This window comes from Haliotis rubra, unplaced genomic scaffold (assembly GCF_003918875.1).
Source record: "Haliotis rubra isolate DU_JTF1 unplaced genomic scaffold, ASM391887v1 Scf21, whole genome shotgun sequence".
Taxonomy (NCBI): Eukaryota; Metazoa; Mollusca; class Gastropoda; order Lepetellida; family Haliotidae; genus Haliotis; species Haliotis rubra.
Genome location: NW_025766114.1, coordinates 3,596,921 through 3,612,800, shown reverse-complemented (window position 1 = coordinate 3,612,800; position 15,880 = coordinate 3,596,921). Strand labels below are relative to the sequence as shown.

The 15,880-nt window shown below is 37.5% G+C and overlaps 1 protein-coding gene across 1 annotated transcript in view; it reads left to right on the top strand.

Moving 5' to 3' along the window:
• LOC124276567 (uncharacterized protein C12orf56-like) overlaps nt 1–15,880 on the top strand; it is a 50,616-nt gene that overhangs the window by 17,850 nt on the left and 16,886 nt on the right. Inside the window, exons 2-5 of the mRNA XM_046712211.1 lie at nt 1,934–2,826; nt 3,619–3,793; nt 9,181–9,257; nt 11,339–11,350. Of these exons, the coding sequence (XP_046568167.1) occupies nt 1,934–2,826; nt 3,619–3,793; nt 9,181–9,257; nt 11,339–11,350 (1,157 nt within the window). The remainder of the gene's footprint in view (nt 1–1,933; nt 2,827–3,618; nt 3,794–9,180; nt 9,258–11,338; nt 11,351–15,880) is intronic.

The window sequence follows — 15,880 nt, the reverse complement described above, 5'->3', positions numbered from 1 at the left end:
TGAATTTATTAACTTATATTGAACAAAACTTAATAGTCAAATTAATTTATTTATTATGGTATTTTAAAACACAATGCCTTTGGTCAAATGCAGGATACATCATGTTTGAACACTTTCTTTGTAAATTCGGGGTCTTCCCACTTACCCAGCTTGTATTGTTTCAGTAGAAGAAATCACTGGGGCGTAATAATCCCCTTTAGTTTAATCCCTTATTTTGTTCCCTGTGAAATAGTATCCGGGACCAAATGGGATAAAATACTACTACTTTTGACTCAATGTTTGTCTATATTTATTAATTATGTATACAAGTTATCCAGTTATACAAGTTGTCCAGTTATACAACATAATACAACATCAACATCATATCACATATTACATCAATATTTCGCAGCACACATTTCACACCTAATATCCAGTTAAATCACAAATGTGATACTGAGTCAATGTTTGACATGACAGTTCTGGCACCAGTTGTTAGTTCTCTCTTGTACATTTCCAATGCATGGTTCAGTTCAACATATCTTCTCCACCTAGGTGGACGTCTGGCACCGTTTCTTTGCTGTAGAACATATGCCTCTACCCAGGCTTGCGCCGCTTGCTCCTTCTTAAAAAAGTTGGGGTGACTTTCGGCAAACACATCACTCACTTTACAATGCCACCCCTCAACATGATTTTTTGTCCTAGGACCTTCCGTTCTGAAATGGTTCCACATTTCGTGGCCATGATCACCCTCCTGTTCTTGATATTGAACTTAGAGCCCGTCTGTCGTACAGACCCTGAAGCAAATATATCCAAGAAGCCCACACAAGTCTAGAAAATGTGGCAAGTCTAGATTTCTTCTGAAAATGAAGAAAGTCTCAGGGCTCCTTTTTATTATATTTTTTTTATTTTTTACTATGAACTTTTTCAGTAAAATATGTTCATTTCAGAGACTAGTTGTTAGTCTATTACAGCCCCTGTAGACCAAGTTCTGACTGCCACGTTACATTGGGAAGGAAGCGAATGTTTACTTGAACATTTGTCATAGTGCAGTGGAGAAACAAGGAAATCTCCATACTTTATAATACTTGTCATAGTTCACTCAACAAATGATATGAATATAGTTCACTTAGTTTGTCTTGTGAAATATGTTCCCCGGTGGTCATGAGATTGCTCTGCTTGGCCATGATTGGAGTGCTGGGTGAACTTATGTCACATCCAAAGCAGGGGTAACGAATTCACCCGCACAATCACTGACCCGTAACTGTTAATCTCTTTTAATCCCCCCAGCAAGTTGGGTAAGTGGGAATGAGCCATAAATTCTAGTGCTTTGGGGGTTGAGTCCCATCGGGGTTCGAGTCCCATCCAGGGTGAGTCACCAACTCATGTTGAATTCTCAACATAGCCTACTCATATGAGCAAAATATACTCAAGTACGACGTTAAACCCCATTCTAATTCAACTTAGTATGTAACACGAGTTCTGATTGGTCAATGCCATAAATTTTCGACCGTATAATCGGCATATACGGTCGCAATTTCAAAACCGATTCACCAAAAATTTTCAATGTATCCCTACTCTATAGTGGTAACACTGTTTTTCAGGGCATTATCATTTGCAGAAGCCCTAGGTCTTCAATTACCCCCCCTAGTATAGCTTACACTTAGCCGATATAACTAAAGTTGTGGCTATATAGCCACCGGTATACATCCCCAATTCGTCAAACACAGTTCAGTTATCCCCTAATTTTAACTCACCTTCAGCATGTTGAGAGCTCAGTCATGTAACAATGCCAAGAACTTCAATACCTTGAAACTGTTGAATCTGTCAAGCTTATTGTCTTGATTGCAGTTTTACAACTTCTTATATGTCATCAAAGGTTTTTTGCATGAGTTTTTTTCTTACCATGGTTACAAGTTTGGTAAACATGAAAGTATTTTTTTCTCTTTTGCAGGTGAACGAATATCCAGATTTCTTGACTGGAGCCGAAAGAGAGAACACCCAACATATCACCATCACATATTTGACCTCTGACCACAGGAAACGATCCAGGAGGCGTTCAAAGAAAACAGGATCTCTCTCAGAACTCAGCATAGACCGTTCCAATGCCTCTACACCTCTTGGGTATGCAGAGTCTGTAGAAAGCTTCTCGGAGGATTATGGGTACAGCACACAGAGCACGTGCAGCTTGCAGGCCAGCAGACCAAATAGTCGAGGATCTGTTGCCTCCAGTTGGAACACCACCAGCAGCATCAGTAAGAAGAAGAAGAAGCAGCTGAATGACAGTCTGGACCATGACAGCATCCTACGGTCTCTCAAGGAGGAGCTGGAGGAAGACCTGGACACTGATGACCGTCTGGCCACCATCCACTCTGTGCCTTCATCTTCCAAGGGGACTAGATCTCACAGCAAGAGTCCCCGTGCCTCAAAACCTAACTCAGCTTCGAAACGCCCCCTCCCCAGCCCCAGAAACAGTCCTACCGATACAACAGTCAGTACGAAGGAGCCAAAATCCCTCCCCATGAACATAGACTCATCAGATACCTACCCAGAAAATGATGCTTCCACGTGTGGCTGTACGACTCTCATGTGTCGGGGTCGCAACAAGAATCAGGTTGTGCCAGTTCAGAATGCAAATAGTGCTCAGATGCTAGACCACAAGGGGAATGTGATCGGTGCTCAGTCGGATAAACGTCAACTTGTGCCAGAAATTGAGGTGGAGACAGACTCGGTGGTCATGAGGTCGTCTTCGCCTTCCATTCAACATTTTAGTGTCAGTAGGCTGTCGATTGATGGCAGTGTGAGAGGATCTCGGTCAGGGACTCCGGACCTAGCACGGCATAGAGGGTGAGTGGAACTTTTGTCATTTGGATGTCTGTAATTTGCTCTTGGAATTGTTCATTGAACATGTCTAAAATGTCATATGTTTTGTGGATCTTGACTACCATATATTACCATAGAGAAGCTGAGGTCCTAACTTGACCCTTGAAATGGTTATGGTTTTTCAATATGACATATCCATTGACAAAATAATGGAGACAATCATAAGACTTGTGCTCAGTGGATATTCAGAAAGTAGGAGAAAAAAAAAAAAAAATTTTTTTGTACCACTCAAATAATAACAAAATTTCCTTAAAACATTCCTAACATATTTCATTGTCTGAGTGACTAAATACATCAGTGATGGAATTTTGTCATGAGACTTTCAATGATTATTATTCTTTGGTCATCAAATTCCTTGTTCCTAAATTAGGTTTCTCCCGGGTTTCTGGATTCCTAAAGCATTTTATGCTCTACTGACATAAATATTAGATGTGCAATTTTTACTTCATGCATGATTTATCAAACATATTTTCATTTTCTGGTTCAGCACCCTCTTTGTTACTGTTATATCATGATCAAAATATTTAAAATAGTATCGTCATGAATATATATGTAGCTATTTATATGTTTCTTTGTTTACCCTTCTTTATAAAAAGGTGTTAAATTGTGTTAAATGTGTAAAATGAGGTCATAAATGCATTATTTGAATTTCAGCAGAAAGCCATATAAGCAAGGGTTAACCTGTTCATCAGTATACATATTCACTCATCAAGACAGAATTTTTAAAGACATTTTTCATGTTCATTATGATTTCAGCTCCAGCATCTTGGCATCAACTTCAGATCTTGGCGATTCCATGACCGGCCTGAACCTGGTGGGCGGCGAGGGTGGATTGGTGGAGAAGCGACGCACTGTGCTTCACCTGTACCTCCTTAACCTCACCTCCCCCATGCTCATGCTGATACGTAGTGCCTGGAACAACTATCTCATTGTGAGTGCTGGCATCACAGTTACCAATATATCAGTTATAACATGACAGTATATCAGTTATAACATGACAATATACCAGTTATAACATGGCTCATGCTGATACGTGGTGCCTGGAACAACTATCTCATTGTGAGTGCTGGCATCACAGTTACCAATATATCAGTTATAACATGACGATATACCAGTTATAACATGACTCATGCTGATACGTAGTGCCTGGAACAACTATCTCATTGTGAGTGCTGGCATCACAGTTACCAATATATCAGTTATAACATGACAATATACCAGTTATAACATGACTCATGCTGATACGTAGTGCCTGGAACAACTTTCTCATTGTGAGTGCTGGCATCACAGTTACCAATATACTAGTTATAACATGACAATATACCAGTTATAACATGACTCATGCTGATACATAGTGCCTGGAACAACTATCTCATTTTGAGTGCTGGCATCACAGTTACCAATATATCAGTTATAACATGATGATATACCAGTTATAACATGACTCATGCTGATACATAGTGCCTGGAACAACTATCTCATTGTGAGTGCTGGCATCACAGTTACCAATATATCAGTTATAACATGATGATATACCAGTTATAACATGACTCATGCTGATACGTAGTGCCTGGAACAACTATCTCATTTTGAGTGCTGGCATCACAGTTACCAATATATCAGTTATAACATGATGATATACCAGTTATAACATGACTCATGCTGATACGTAGTGCCTGGAACAACTATCTCATTGTGAGTGCTGGCATCACAGTTACCAATATATCAGTTATAACATGACAATATACCAGTTATAACATGGCTCATGCTGATAGGTAGTGCCTGGAACAACTATCTCATTGTGAGTGCTGGCATCACAGTTACCAATATATCAGTTATAACATGACGATATACCAGTTATAACATGGCTCATGCTGATACGTAGTGCCTGGAACAATTATCTCATTGTGGGTCCTGGCATCACAGTAACCAATATATCAGTTATAACATGACAATATACCAGTTATAACATGACAATATACCAGTTATAACATGGCTCATGCTGATACGTAGTGCCTGGAACAAGTATCTCATTGTGAGTGCTGGCATCACAGTTACCAATATATCAGTTATAACATGACAATATACCAGTTATAACATGACAATATACTAGTTATAACATGACAATATACCAATTATAGCATGACAATATACCAGTTATAACATGACAATGTACCAGTTATAACATGGCTCATGCTGATACGTAGTGCCTGGAACAACTATCTCATTGTGGGTCCTGGCATCACAGTTACCAATATATCAGTTATAACATGACAATATACCAGTTATAACATGACAATATACCAGTTATAACATGGCTCATGCTGATAATGTAGTGCCTGGAACAAGTATCTCATTGTGAGTGCTGGCATCACAGTTACCAATATATCAGTTATAACATGACAATATACCAGTTATAACATGACAATATACTAGTTATAACATGACAATATACCAATTATAGCATGACAATATACCAGTTATAACATGACAATGTACCAGTTATAACATGGCTCATGCTGATCGTGTAGTGCCTGGAACAACTATCTCATTGTGAGTGCTGGCATCACAGTTACCAATATATCATTTATAACATGACAATAAACCAGTTATAACATGACAATATACCAGTTATAACATGGCTCATGCTGATACGTAGTGCCTGGAACAACTATCTCATTGTGAGTGCTGGCATCACAGTTACCAATATATCATTTATAACATGACAATAAACCAGTTATAACATGACAATATACCAGTTATAACATGGCTCATGCTGATAGGTAGTGCCTGGAACAACTATCTCATTGTGAGTGCTGGCATCACAGTTACCAACATATCAGTTTCAACATGACAATATACCAGTTATAACATGACAATATACCAGTTATAACATGACACTATACCAATTATAGCATGACAGTATACCAGTTATAACATGACAATGTACCAGTTATAACATGGCTCATGCTGATACGTAGTGCCTGGAACAACTATCTCATTGTGAGTGCTGGCATCACAGTTACCAATATATCATTTATAACATGACAATAAACCAGTTATAACATGACAATATACCAGTTATAACATGGCTCATGCTGATACGTAGTGCCTGGAACAATTATCTCATTGTGGGTCCTGGCATCACAGTAACCAATATATCAGTTATAACATGACAATATACCAGTTATAACATGACAATATACCAGTTATAACATGGCTCATGCTGATACGTAGTGCCTGGAACAAGTATCTCATTGTGAGTGCTGGCATCACAGTTACCAATATATCAGTTATAACATGACAATATACCAGTTATAACATGACAATATACTAGTTATAACATGACAATATACCAATTATAGCATGACAATATACCAGTTATAACATGACAATGTACCAGTTATAACATGGCTCATGCTGATACGTAGTGCCTGGAACAACTATCTCATTGTGGGTCCTGGCATCACAGTTACCAATATATCAGTTATAACATGACAATATACCAGTTATAACATGACAATATACCAGTTATAACATGGCTCATGCTGATACGTAGTGCCTGGAACAAGTATCTCATTGTGAGTGCTGGCATCACAGTTACCAATATATCAGTTATAACATGACAATATACCAGTTATAACATGACAATATACTAGTTATAACATGACAATATACCAATTATAGCATGACAATATACCAGTTATAACATGACAATGTACCAGTTATAACATGGCTCATGCTGATACGTAGTGCCTGGAACAACTATCTCATTGTGAGTGCTGGCATCACAGTTACCAATATATCATTTATAACATGACAATAAACCAGTTATAACATGACAATATACCAGTTATAACATGGCTCATGCTGATACGTAGTGCCTGGAACAACTATCTCATTGTGAGTGCTGGCATCACAGTTACCAATATATCATTTATAACATGACAATAAACCAGTTATAACATGACAATATACCAGTTATAACATGGCTCATGCTGATAGGTAGTGCCTGGAACAACTATCTCATTGTGAGTGCTGGCATCACAGTTACCAACATATCAGTTTCAACATGACAATATACCAGTTATAACATGACAATATACCAGTTATAACATGACACTATACCAATTATAGCATGACAGTATACCAGTTATAACATGACAATGTACCAGTTATAACATGGCTCATGCTGATACGTAGTGCCTGGAACAACTATCTCATTGTGAGTGCTGGCATCACAGTTACCAATATATCATTTATAACATGACAATAAACCAGTTATAACATGACAATATACCAGTTATAACATGGCTCATGCTGATACGTAGTGCCTGGAACAACTTTCTCATTGTGAGTGCTGGCATCACAGTTACCAATATATCAGTTATAACATGACGATATACCAGTTATAACATGACAATATACCAGTTATAACATGGCTCATGCTGATAGGTAGTGCCTGGAACAACTATCTCATTGTGAGTGCTGGCATCACAGTTACCAATATATCAGTTATAACATGACGATATACCAGTTATAACATGACAATATACCAGTTATAACATGGCTCATGCTGATACGTAGTGCCTGGAACAACTATCTCGTTGTGAGTGCTGGCATCACAGTTACCAATATATCAGTTATAACATGATGATATACCAGTTATAACATGACGATATACCAGTTATAACATGGCTCCTGCTGATACGTAGTGCCTGGAACAACTATCTCATTGTGAGTCCTGGCATCACAGTTACCAATATATCAGTTATAACATGATGATATACCAGTTATAACATGACAATATACCAGTAATAACATGGCTCATGCTGATACGTAGTGCCTGGAACAACTATCTCATTGTGAGTGCTGGCATCACAGTTACCAATATATCAGTTATAACCTGACAATATACCAGTTATAACCTGACAATATACCAGTTATAACCTGGCAGCCTGTTTATGAGAAAAGCTGGGCTGAACAACTCTCATTGTGAGTGTAGGCAACACAGTTAACAATATACAAGTTATAACATGACAATATACCAGTTATAACATGGCTTATGCTGATACGTAGTGCCTGGAACAACTATCTCATTAATGTGAGTGTAGGCACCAGAGTTAGCAATATATCAGTTATAGCATGACAATATACCAGTTGTAAAATGATGATATACCAGTTATAACATGGTTCATGCCTGGAACAACTATCTCATTGTGAGTGTAGACATCACAGTTACCAATATACCAGTTATAACATGACAATATACAAGTTATAACATGGCTCATGTTGATACGTAGTGCCTGGAACAACTATCTCATTGTGAGTGCTGGCATCACAGTTACCAATATATCAGTTATAACATGACAATATACCAGTTATAACATGACAATATACCAGTTATAACATGGCAGCCTGTTTATGATAAAAGCTGGGCTGAACAACTCTCATTGTGAGTGTAGGCAACACAGTTAGCAATATACACGTTATAACATGACAATATACCAGTTATAACATGGCTTATGCTGATACGTAGTGCCTGGAACAACTATCTCGTGAGTGCTGGCATCACAGTTACCAATATACTAGTTATAACATGACAATATACCAGTTATAACATGACAATATACCAGTTATAACATGACAATATACCAGTTATAACATGACGATATACCAGTTATAACATGATGATATACCAGTTATAACATGGCTTATGCTGATACGTAGTGCCTGGAACAACTATCTCATTGTGAGTATAGGCATCACAGTAACCAATATACCAGTTATAACATGACAATATACCAGTTATAACATGACAATATACCAATTATAACATGGCAGCCTGGTTATGATCAAAGCTGGGCTGAACAACTATCTCATAGTGTAGGCAACACAGTTAGCAATATACAGTTAGCAGTTATAACATGGCATATAATCAAATATCGAGACTCGTGAAGATCTGGGTTAGAATTAGTCTTCAGTAACCCATGGCTTGCTGACTTGGTTGACACATGTCATTGTATCCCAATTGTATGGACTGATGCTCATGCTGTTGATCACTGGATTGTCTGGTCCAGACTCGATCATTTACAGACCGCAGCCATTTAGCTGGAATATTGCTGAGTGCAGCATTAAAGGAAAAAAAGCCCACCCTAAAACCCCATAAAAATGTAATCAAAGCCGGTCTGGAACATCGGTTTCATTGTGAATGCTTACAACACAACAATGTTCAAGTTATAAAAAAACAATGTTGTTTCTACAATGTGCACATGTGTTGTAAGGTGGGTCAACGATCCCAATCATTCTGTTTAACAGAGATGTACCCTCCTCATTGACCCAGAGCTGGAGAAGGTTGCCATGTCAACAGCTATCCGAGGACCCCAGGGCAAGAGGTATGTTTATCTACACATTATATCTATATCCAGGAATATATATACATACAAGATCAGGTTGTCATTAAAATTACATGCAAATGTCTAACAGAAATCTATTGATTTGCAGCCTATGTTTAATATCAGGTCATTCACATCTATATAGTGTGTATAGTCTTGTTGAACAGTTTTATGGTTTTTAAGTTAGTGGCTTTCTAAATTTAGAATTTAGTTTTATTGTAGGTGATTCAAGTTGTTAGGCCAGATTAAATTCAGTTACTTGATTTATGGCTCTGCTGACCCTAATCATTTAAAAAAACATAATAATAATCATTCATTTTAATTCTGATTGTGGGTGATGATTTAATGACATGTAATAAATGAAAAATGGATAATTCATGCTCTATCCCAATGGAGTTTGCCCATGTCTTGTGTGTAGTGGGTCCTTTTTCTATTATTGCTGTAATTTTTTTAATCTTGAGCTAAATGAATGTAATGTTTTGCTAATATTTGTGCAGCAAATTTAAAAAATTCATTCAGAGAAAACGGTAAGGTGCCTCATGGAAAGTTTGTCAGTCACTCACTACAATCACTATGAATATCTGTCACCTTGGTGTCACTCAGAGGTAGCATGGATGGGATATATACTGGACAAAAATAGTTAGGGATATATGTAAATTTTGAAATTATGAATAATGATCTATTTATTCATTGACACACTGATAAAATATCAATCATATAAATACCAATATCCCTAACTTATTTTGTCCAGTATAGATTACTGGGCTCCAGTTCACAAAGCGATCACAGCCTCAACTTGTGTAACTCCTCTACTTTGACATAGACTTAGGCGGTTGTAGTCAGTGATTGCTATGTGAATTAGGGCTCTGCAATCATATTAGTGGACGTCACAAATCAAGGGATCCAATTTAGTTTTGTCACGTTCACATCACTCACAGTTGTATATTTATTTATAGGGCATGTGTCAGCAATATTTGTTGAAGTTTGATCAGAGAAAGTCAAAATTCACAACACATTTGTATTTTCCTTATTAGATATAATTTGGATCAGGTCTGGTTTCTTGTAAGTCACACTTAGAGGTCTTCATAATTATTTTTACCTTTCTATTATCTGAGAACTAGATTTCAGAACCAACAGCGTACTACGACCAGACCACAGTGTTGGATGTAGTCTAGATTAGAGTACACTAACTGTGATGTTCTTAAGGTAAATGGACCAGTTGGGTAGCCTAGTGGTTAAAGTGTTTGCTCATCATGCCAAAGACCCATGTTCGATTCCCCACATGGGCACAATGTGCAGAGCCCATTTCAGATGTCCCCCGCCGTGATATTGCAGGAGTACTAAAAGCAGTGAAAACTAAACTTAGTCACGTGAAGTAAACCTGTCTCCAAACATCCAACAAGATTATGACTGTGTTAGCTGAAAAACTACCTCGACGTATTTGGCCAAGTTCAGGAAACTGGCTTTCTATCCCCATTCTTAATGAACTGATTTCAGTGTTTATGAATGTATGATTGGAGACGATAGTGCAGTGCCAATGTTACCAAAATCTGTATCTTATTGTGGTGTTTTAGCTGTTATCACTTATAGTGTTGACATGTTTAATGCCATAAGATACTTCGGTAAGATTCTCTGTTTTTCTCCTCTCTCCATGTTATAAGTACCATGTGATTTAATCCTTTGTAGGAACTTGAGTATCAAGTATAAACAGTGAACGTTGTTACCCTGCCCAGTGAATTGTCCACATTAACAAACCTTGCGATTAACATATCATTGAGTAAATTCTTTACAATGTTTTAGCAGTGTTGCATCAGGCTTACCTGAAATTATCTTCACATATTTTACCAATATGGGGAATTGAACCCTGGCCCTTCGATGAACACTTACCATGTTAACCACTAGGCTACCCCCCAGCAAACCTAGAACACAGGTCTATGTAATGTAGAACATCTAGATCATTTGGTGTAACAGTGTCCTGATTAGCGAGGGTTTGCTGTAGACAGCAGCTTCTAGGAACAGGATGTATAGACTAATGTTGACCGTATTGATTACACTGACATTTATTTTTGCGACACTTCCAGGCTTGTAAACAGGTGAGAAATACCGATTACTTATCTCCATCTCTTCTAGCTTCTGTCAGCATCCTGTTGCTTCAGACAGTCTGTGACTGTCGTGTATTAACCTCTTCAAGAAAAACAGCATTGTCACAATGCATATCCCATTTCACTACCTGTGTATGTAATGATTTCCCAGCCGTGCTTGGAATAACAAGATGGGAGATGTTGTCTGACATCAGTAGAAGTCTTGTCTTGCCCTATTTGACCTTTTTAGCACACATAAACTTTTGGTTGGGGAGGATGGATTTCATTTCATGTATTTATGTTTCCTGAATGGCTGGTCCTTTTGAAGAAACCAAAATATTGTTCATGAACAATGGTGAACTATTTTTTTATTCTTAACCCAGGTTACCTTGACATCTGTGAAGTTCGACAAGAAGGGCTTGGGGTTGTGTTGGTTTGTGTGCTAATAGGGTCAAATATGGTAGTTAGAAACGATCTTGTTCTATAATCTCAGAAACATGGTTAACAAACATGATATTGGCATGGTCTGCTGCATCTTGAGCATGGCAACGTCTCCAGTTGTCTCCCTTGATTAGCTTGTCAGAAGGAAGGCGGGAAATTACCCGCAAGGTGTACTAATTTGTGTCCATGTTTTATGGATTACCCCAATCAAGATGTCAAGAGGTAGGAGAAGAAAATGACATTTTGAAAAAAGTTGAGATGAGTTAAGCTGGGCTTTACGTCACATTGGCATTATTCCAGCCATTATTCCATGAACATTTTAAGTACAAAGTCCAAATGAATTTTATGTTTTTTAAAAAAGAAAAATAAAAGAGTTAAATCAAATTGTTACCAAAAACTCTTACCAGATTTAGATTTTCAGTTGTTTTTTATTTGTACTTTTGCTACATTTAGGGGAATCTAATTCAGAAAACTGAAAATGAATTTCATGAAAATTCCAGACACTCTTTGTAGCAGTGGGTGTTCACTGAAAGGCATGCATGGTATTACCAGTTCACCAGTGTACTGTAATACACTTTGCAAATGATATGTATTGCAATATTCTTTCTGAGAACCGGTATATCGTGTAAAAAATAATGGAACATGTTTCCTGATTATCTCTATGGTTTAAGTTAAAATATACACAGAATTTCATGATGTTTCTATTTGCGTTTAATCAACAAAATGGCATACTGTACTTACTGTAAATTGTATAAAAAACTTAGCATGTATAAAAATAGGGTCTGCATGTGCAATCAATGTCAATCACTGACTCACGCCTTGGCTTCCAGTATATTACAATGTGTAGCACAATACAGACACCTGTTTGACAACATATTGCAATACAGTCTGTTGCCAATACACAGGCCTAGTGTTTAGATGGTATGGAAGGCCAAGACAAAGGTGACTCTTTCAGTGTTGTAATGTCCTACAAATAGGACAAAAGTACTTAGGAATAGTAATGACAATATTGACAGATCAACCCGGTTTTTGTGTACATGGCTGTCTGTATGGTTCTGGCCCGATTTCTCCCCAAAAAATTAAGTCAGAGTTTTGAGTTTTTACTCAAATTTGAGAAAACGCATTTCCCAGAATAAACTGAAATCGATATTAAACTCAAACATAGTAGACAATTTGAGTTGACCATAGATTACTTAAGTTGTTTGGACTTTTTTATTTTAAAAATGCAGTTGAGTTAAAAATTCAGTTGTTTGAAATTTGAGTAAAAACTTAAGTTTGTTTCGTTTCTCGAAACAAACTTAAGTCTTAGTTTCGACTTAAGTTAGAGTTTTTACTCAAATTTGAGAAAATGCATTTCCCAAAATGAACTAAAATCGATATTAAACTCAAACATAGTAGACAATTTGAGTTTGGTGGATAGATTACTTAAGTTGTTTGGACTTTTTTATTTTAAAAATGCAGTTGAGTTAAAATTCAGTTGTTTGAAATTGTCAAATTCAGTTTGAAACTTGAGTAAAAACTTAAATTTGTTTCGAGAAATCCGGGCCAGGTCTTGTTGAGAAAAATGATCTTTGTGCTAAGGCAGTCAAACCTCCCATTCCTTGACATAGACTTATAAAGTAACAGTGCTATGATCACGTGGATTGGGGTCAAGGGCACTGTTAAGATTTGCAAAGTGAGCCTAACGCTATAACTGGCTTAGTCGATGGTTAAGTATTACATGTAAAGACTGTCAGCTTCCTGTAATGATTGGTTACCAAAACATTTAGGTGTCAGTGTTTTCTGATCTGAGGACATCGACGTTTGTGATCATTATCAGACTCTTGTAATTGGATTCGAACCAAGGACCTTCTGATCCAAGTTTGGATGACATGTCCACATGACCAACGGCGTCAGCAAGTAGATGACTCCTCAACCTGCTTCTGGTGGTTCAGGGGGCGATGGGGTAGCCTAATGGTTAAAGCGCCTGCTCCTCACGATGAAGGTCCAGGTTCGATTCCCCACATGGGTACAATGTATGAAGCCCATTTCTGGTGTCCCCTGCTGTGACATTGCTGGAATATTGCTAAAAGCGGCTTAAAACCATACTCACTCACTCACTCACTCTGGTGGTTCAATGCAGCTATATAGACTCACCATGATGGTGAGCTGAAGAGACTGATAACATAAAATGAATAATCAAACATTTAGGATTTGTAGAAAAGGTTAAGTGAAATGTGTATACTCAAAGGGCAATTCTGTTTTAGTTTTGAGTTATCATTTATTTACGTTTTAGAAAGGTGAACTCATTGTCTTGAAACTAAGCTCATCATAAAAACTGTAGCAGAAACTTTACTGTGTATATTGGATAAGTAGACAGTTTGTTTTTGAATAGACAGTTGATATTTAATGAATTGTCAGAGAATGCATATTTGAATGAACATGATGAAGTCACAGTGTATATTTGGTGAATAGGCAGTGTATATTTAATGAATAGACAGTGTATATTTAATAAACCTTTCAACTCAGGTTTGCCCAACGAAAACTGATGTAACTTAACTCCCTGCTCAATGCAGTGTCGCTTGACATGTCTGTAACCAGATGCCATCAGTGGGTGATGGGTAGTTTCTGTAATGGTACAGTACTGTAATGTAACTGTACCCTTGTAACACAAATGGTATAGGTCATGCTTGATGTATTTCTAATCAGGTGAAAGTTGCATGCTCTTATCCCCATAGATAGTCCTCTCGTTCACCAGGTGAGTGATAACAAGCTGTCTTAACAAAACAGGTCTGAATCCTGTTGAGAGAGGTTGTCTTTCCTACCAGTGATGGCAAGTTTGAAAAAAAAATCCTACAACTTTTTATATCTTTAGCATAAAGTAGTGTTGGGAATTGGTTAAAATCTCATAATTGATTATTGGTTCATTACAACCGATCAATCATCGAAAAAAATTGGTTAGCGTCATTAATGAAATTTGTTAATGCACATAAAAATAAGGAAAAAACATGGAGTTCTTTTGGGTGTTTTTGACATCTTTAAAGGATGACTAGTATGTTAGGAACATAAATTTCTTGGAGTCTTTAAGATAAATTCAACTATGACTTGAAACGAACTTGTAATGCTTATGAAATGTAACAGACCAAACCAACCTTGTGAAAAATATTGCTAATGAAAACAAGTGTTCCAGAATTGTTTGTGTTCGATTATGAGAAAACATAATCGATTGCTTGGTCGTTTAGTCACTGCGACCAATCTTCGATCATTTCAATTTAATCGGACCACCACTAGCATAAAGTGATTGTCAGGTGTAAGTTTTGGAGATTCAACAATCTCAAAGCACCAAGGTGTCTGGAATTACTTCTGACGCATTAAGCAGTCAGTGTTTCTAAGACTGAATACAAATAACTTCAGATGGTGGTAGCCCTATGTCAGTGTATGAAATAAGGCCTGTCCGACCTCCCGTGACCGGCTTGATTTCTGACGGAAGGTCTAAATTTACAGCTAGCCAGCCCGATTGTCTGGTAAAACTTGTAGATGTTTCATACATCTGAGTAAATTCACCATATCTTGGTGTCTGGTCTGGTTAAATCCATTCTGGGCTGGTCACATTTTGAAGTTGCCAGCCCTGATGTAGGGCTGGGTTTTTGGCTTATTTCATACACTGAGTCCTATGGGTACAGTGTTTGCTTGCCAGACTCAAGTCTGAGTTCTACTCCTGTGTTTGTTTAGTATTACATGTACCTGATGTATTGCAATACCGGAACCTTAACGCTGCTCTAGCCATGTTGCACTTATGCCAAGCAGGTAGCTGATGGTGTCAGAGTTACCCCCCTTGGTTACATGTCACTCTATGTAAAGTAAAGAGACAGCACATCACTTTAGCCATGCACCGCCTGCTTGTCGGTAGAGCACCACAATTTGGACTTCTCAAAGTGCTAGCTTATTTCTTTACATGTATATCTTGCACTGGTTTAATTGGTATGGGTTTTTTTTCCATTTCAGTCAGTTTATATGTAGCTTTTACAAATGGTATGGCCCATTGTCCATGACTGTTCTCTGACCGTTTGATTAAAAGATTTTGTGTTTTTGAAACTTGCAAATTGAATGTAGGTGGTGAGC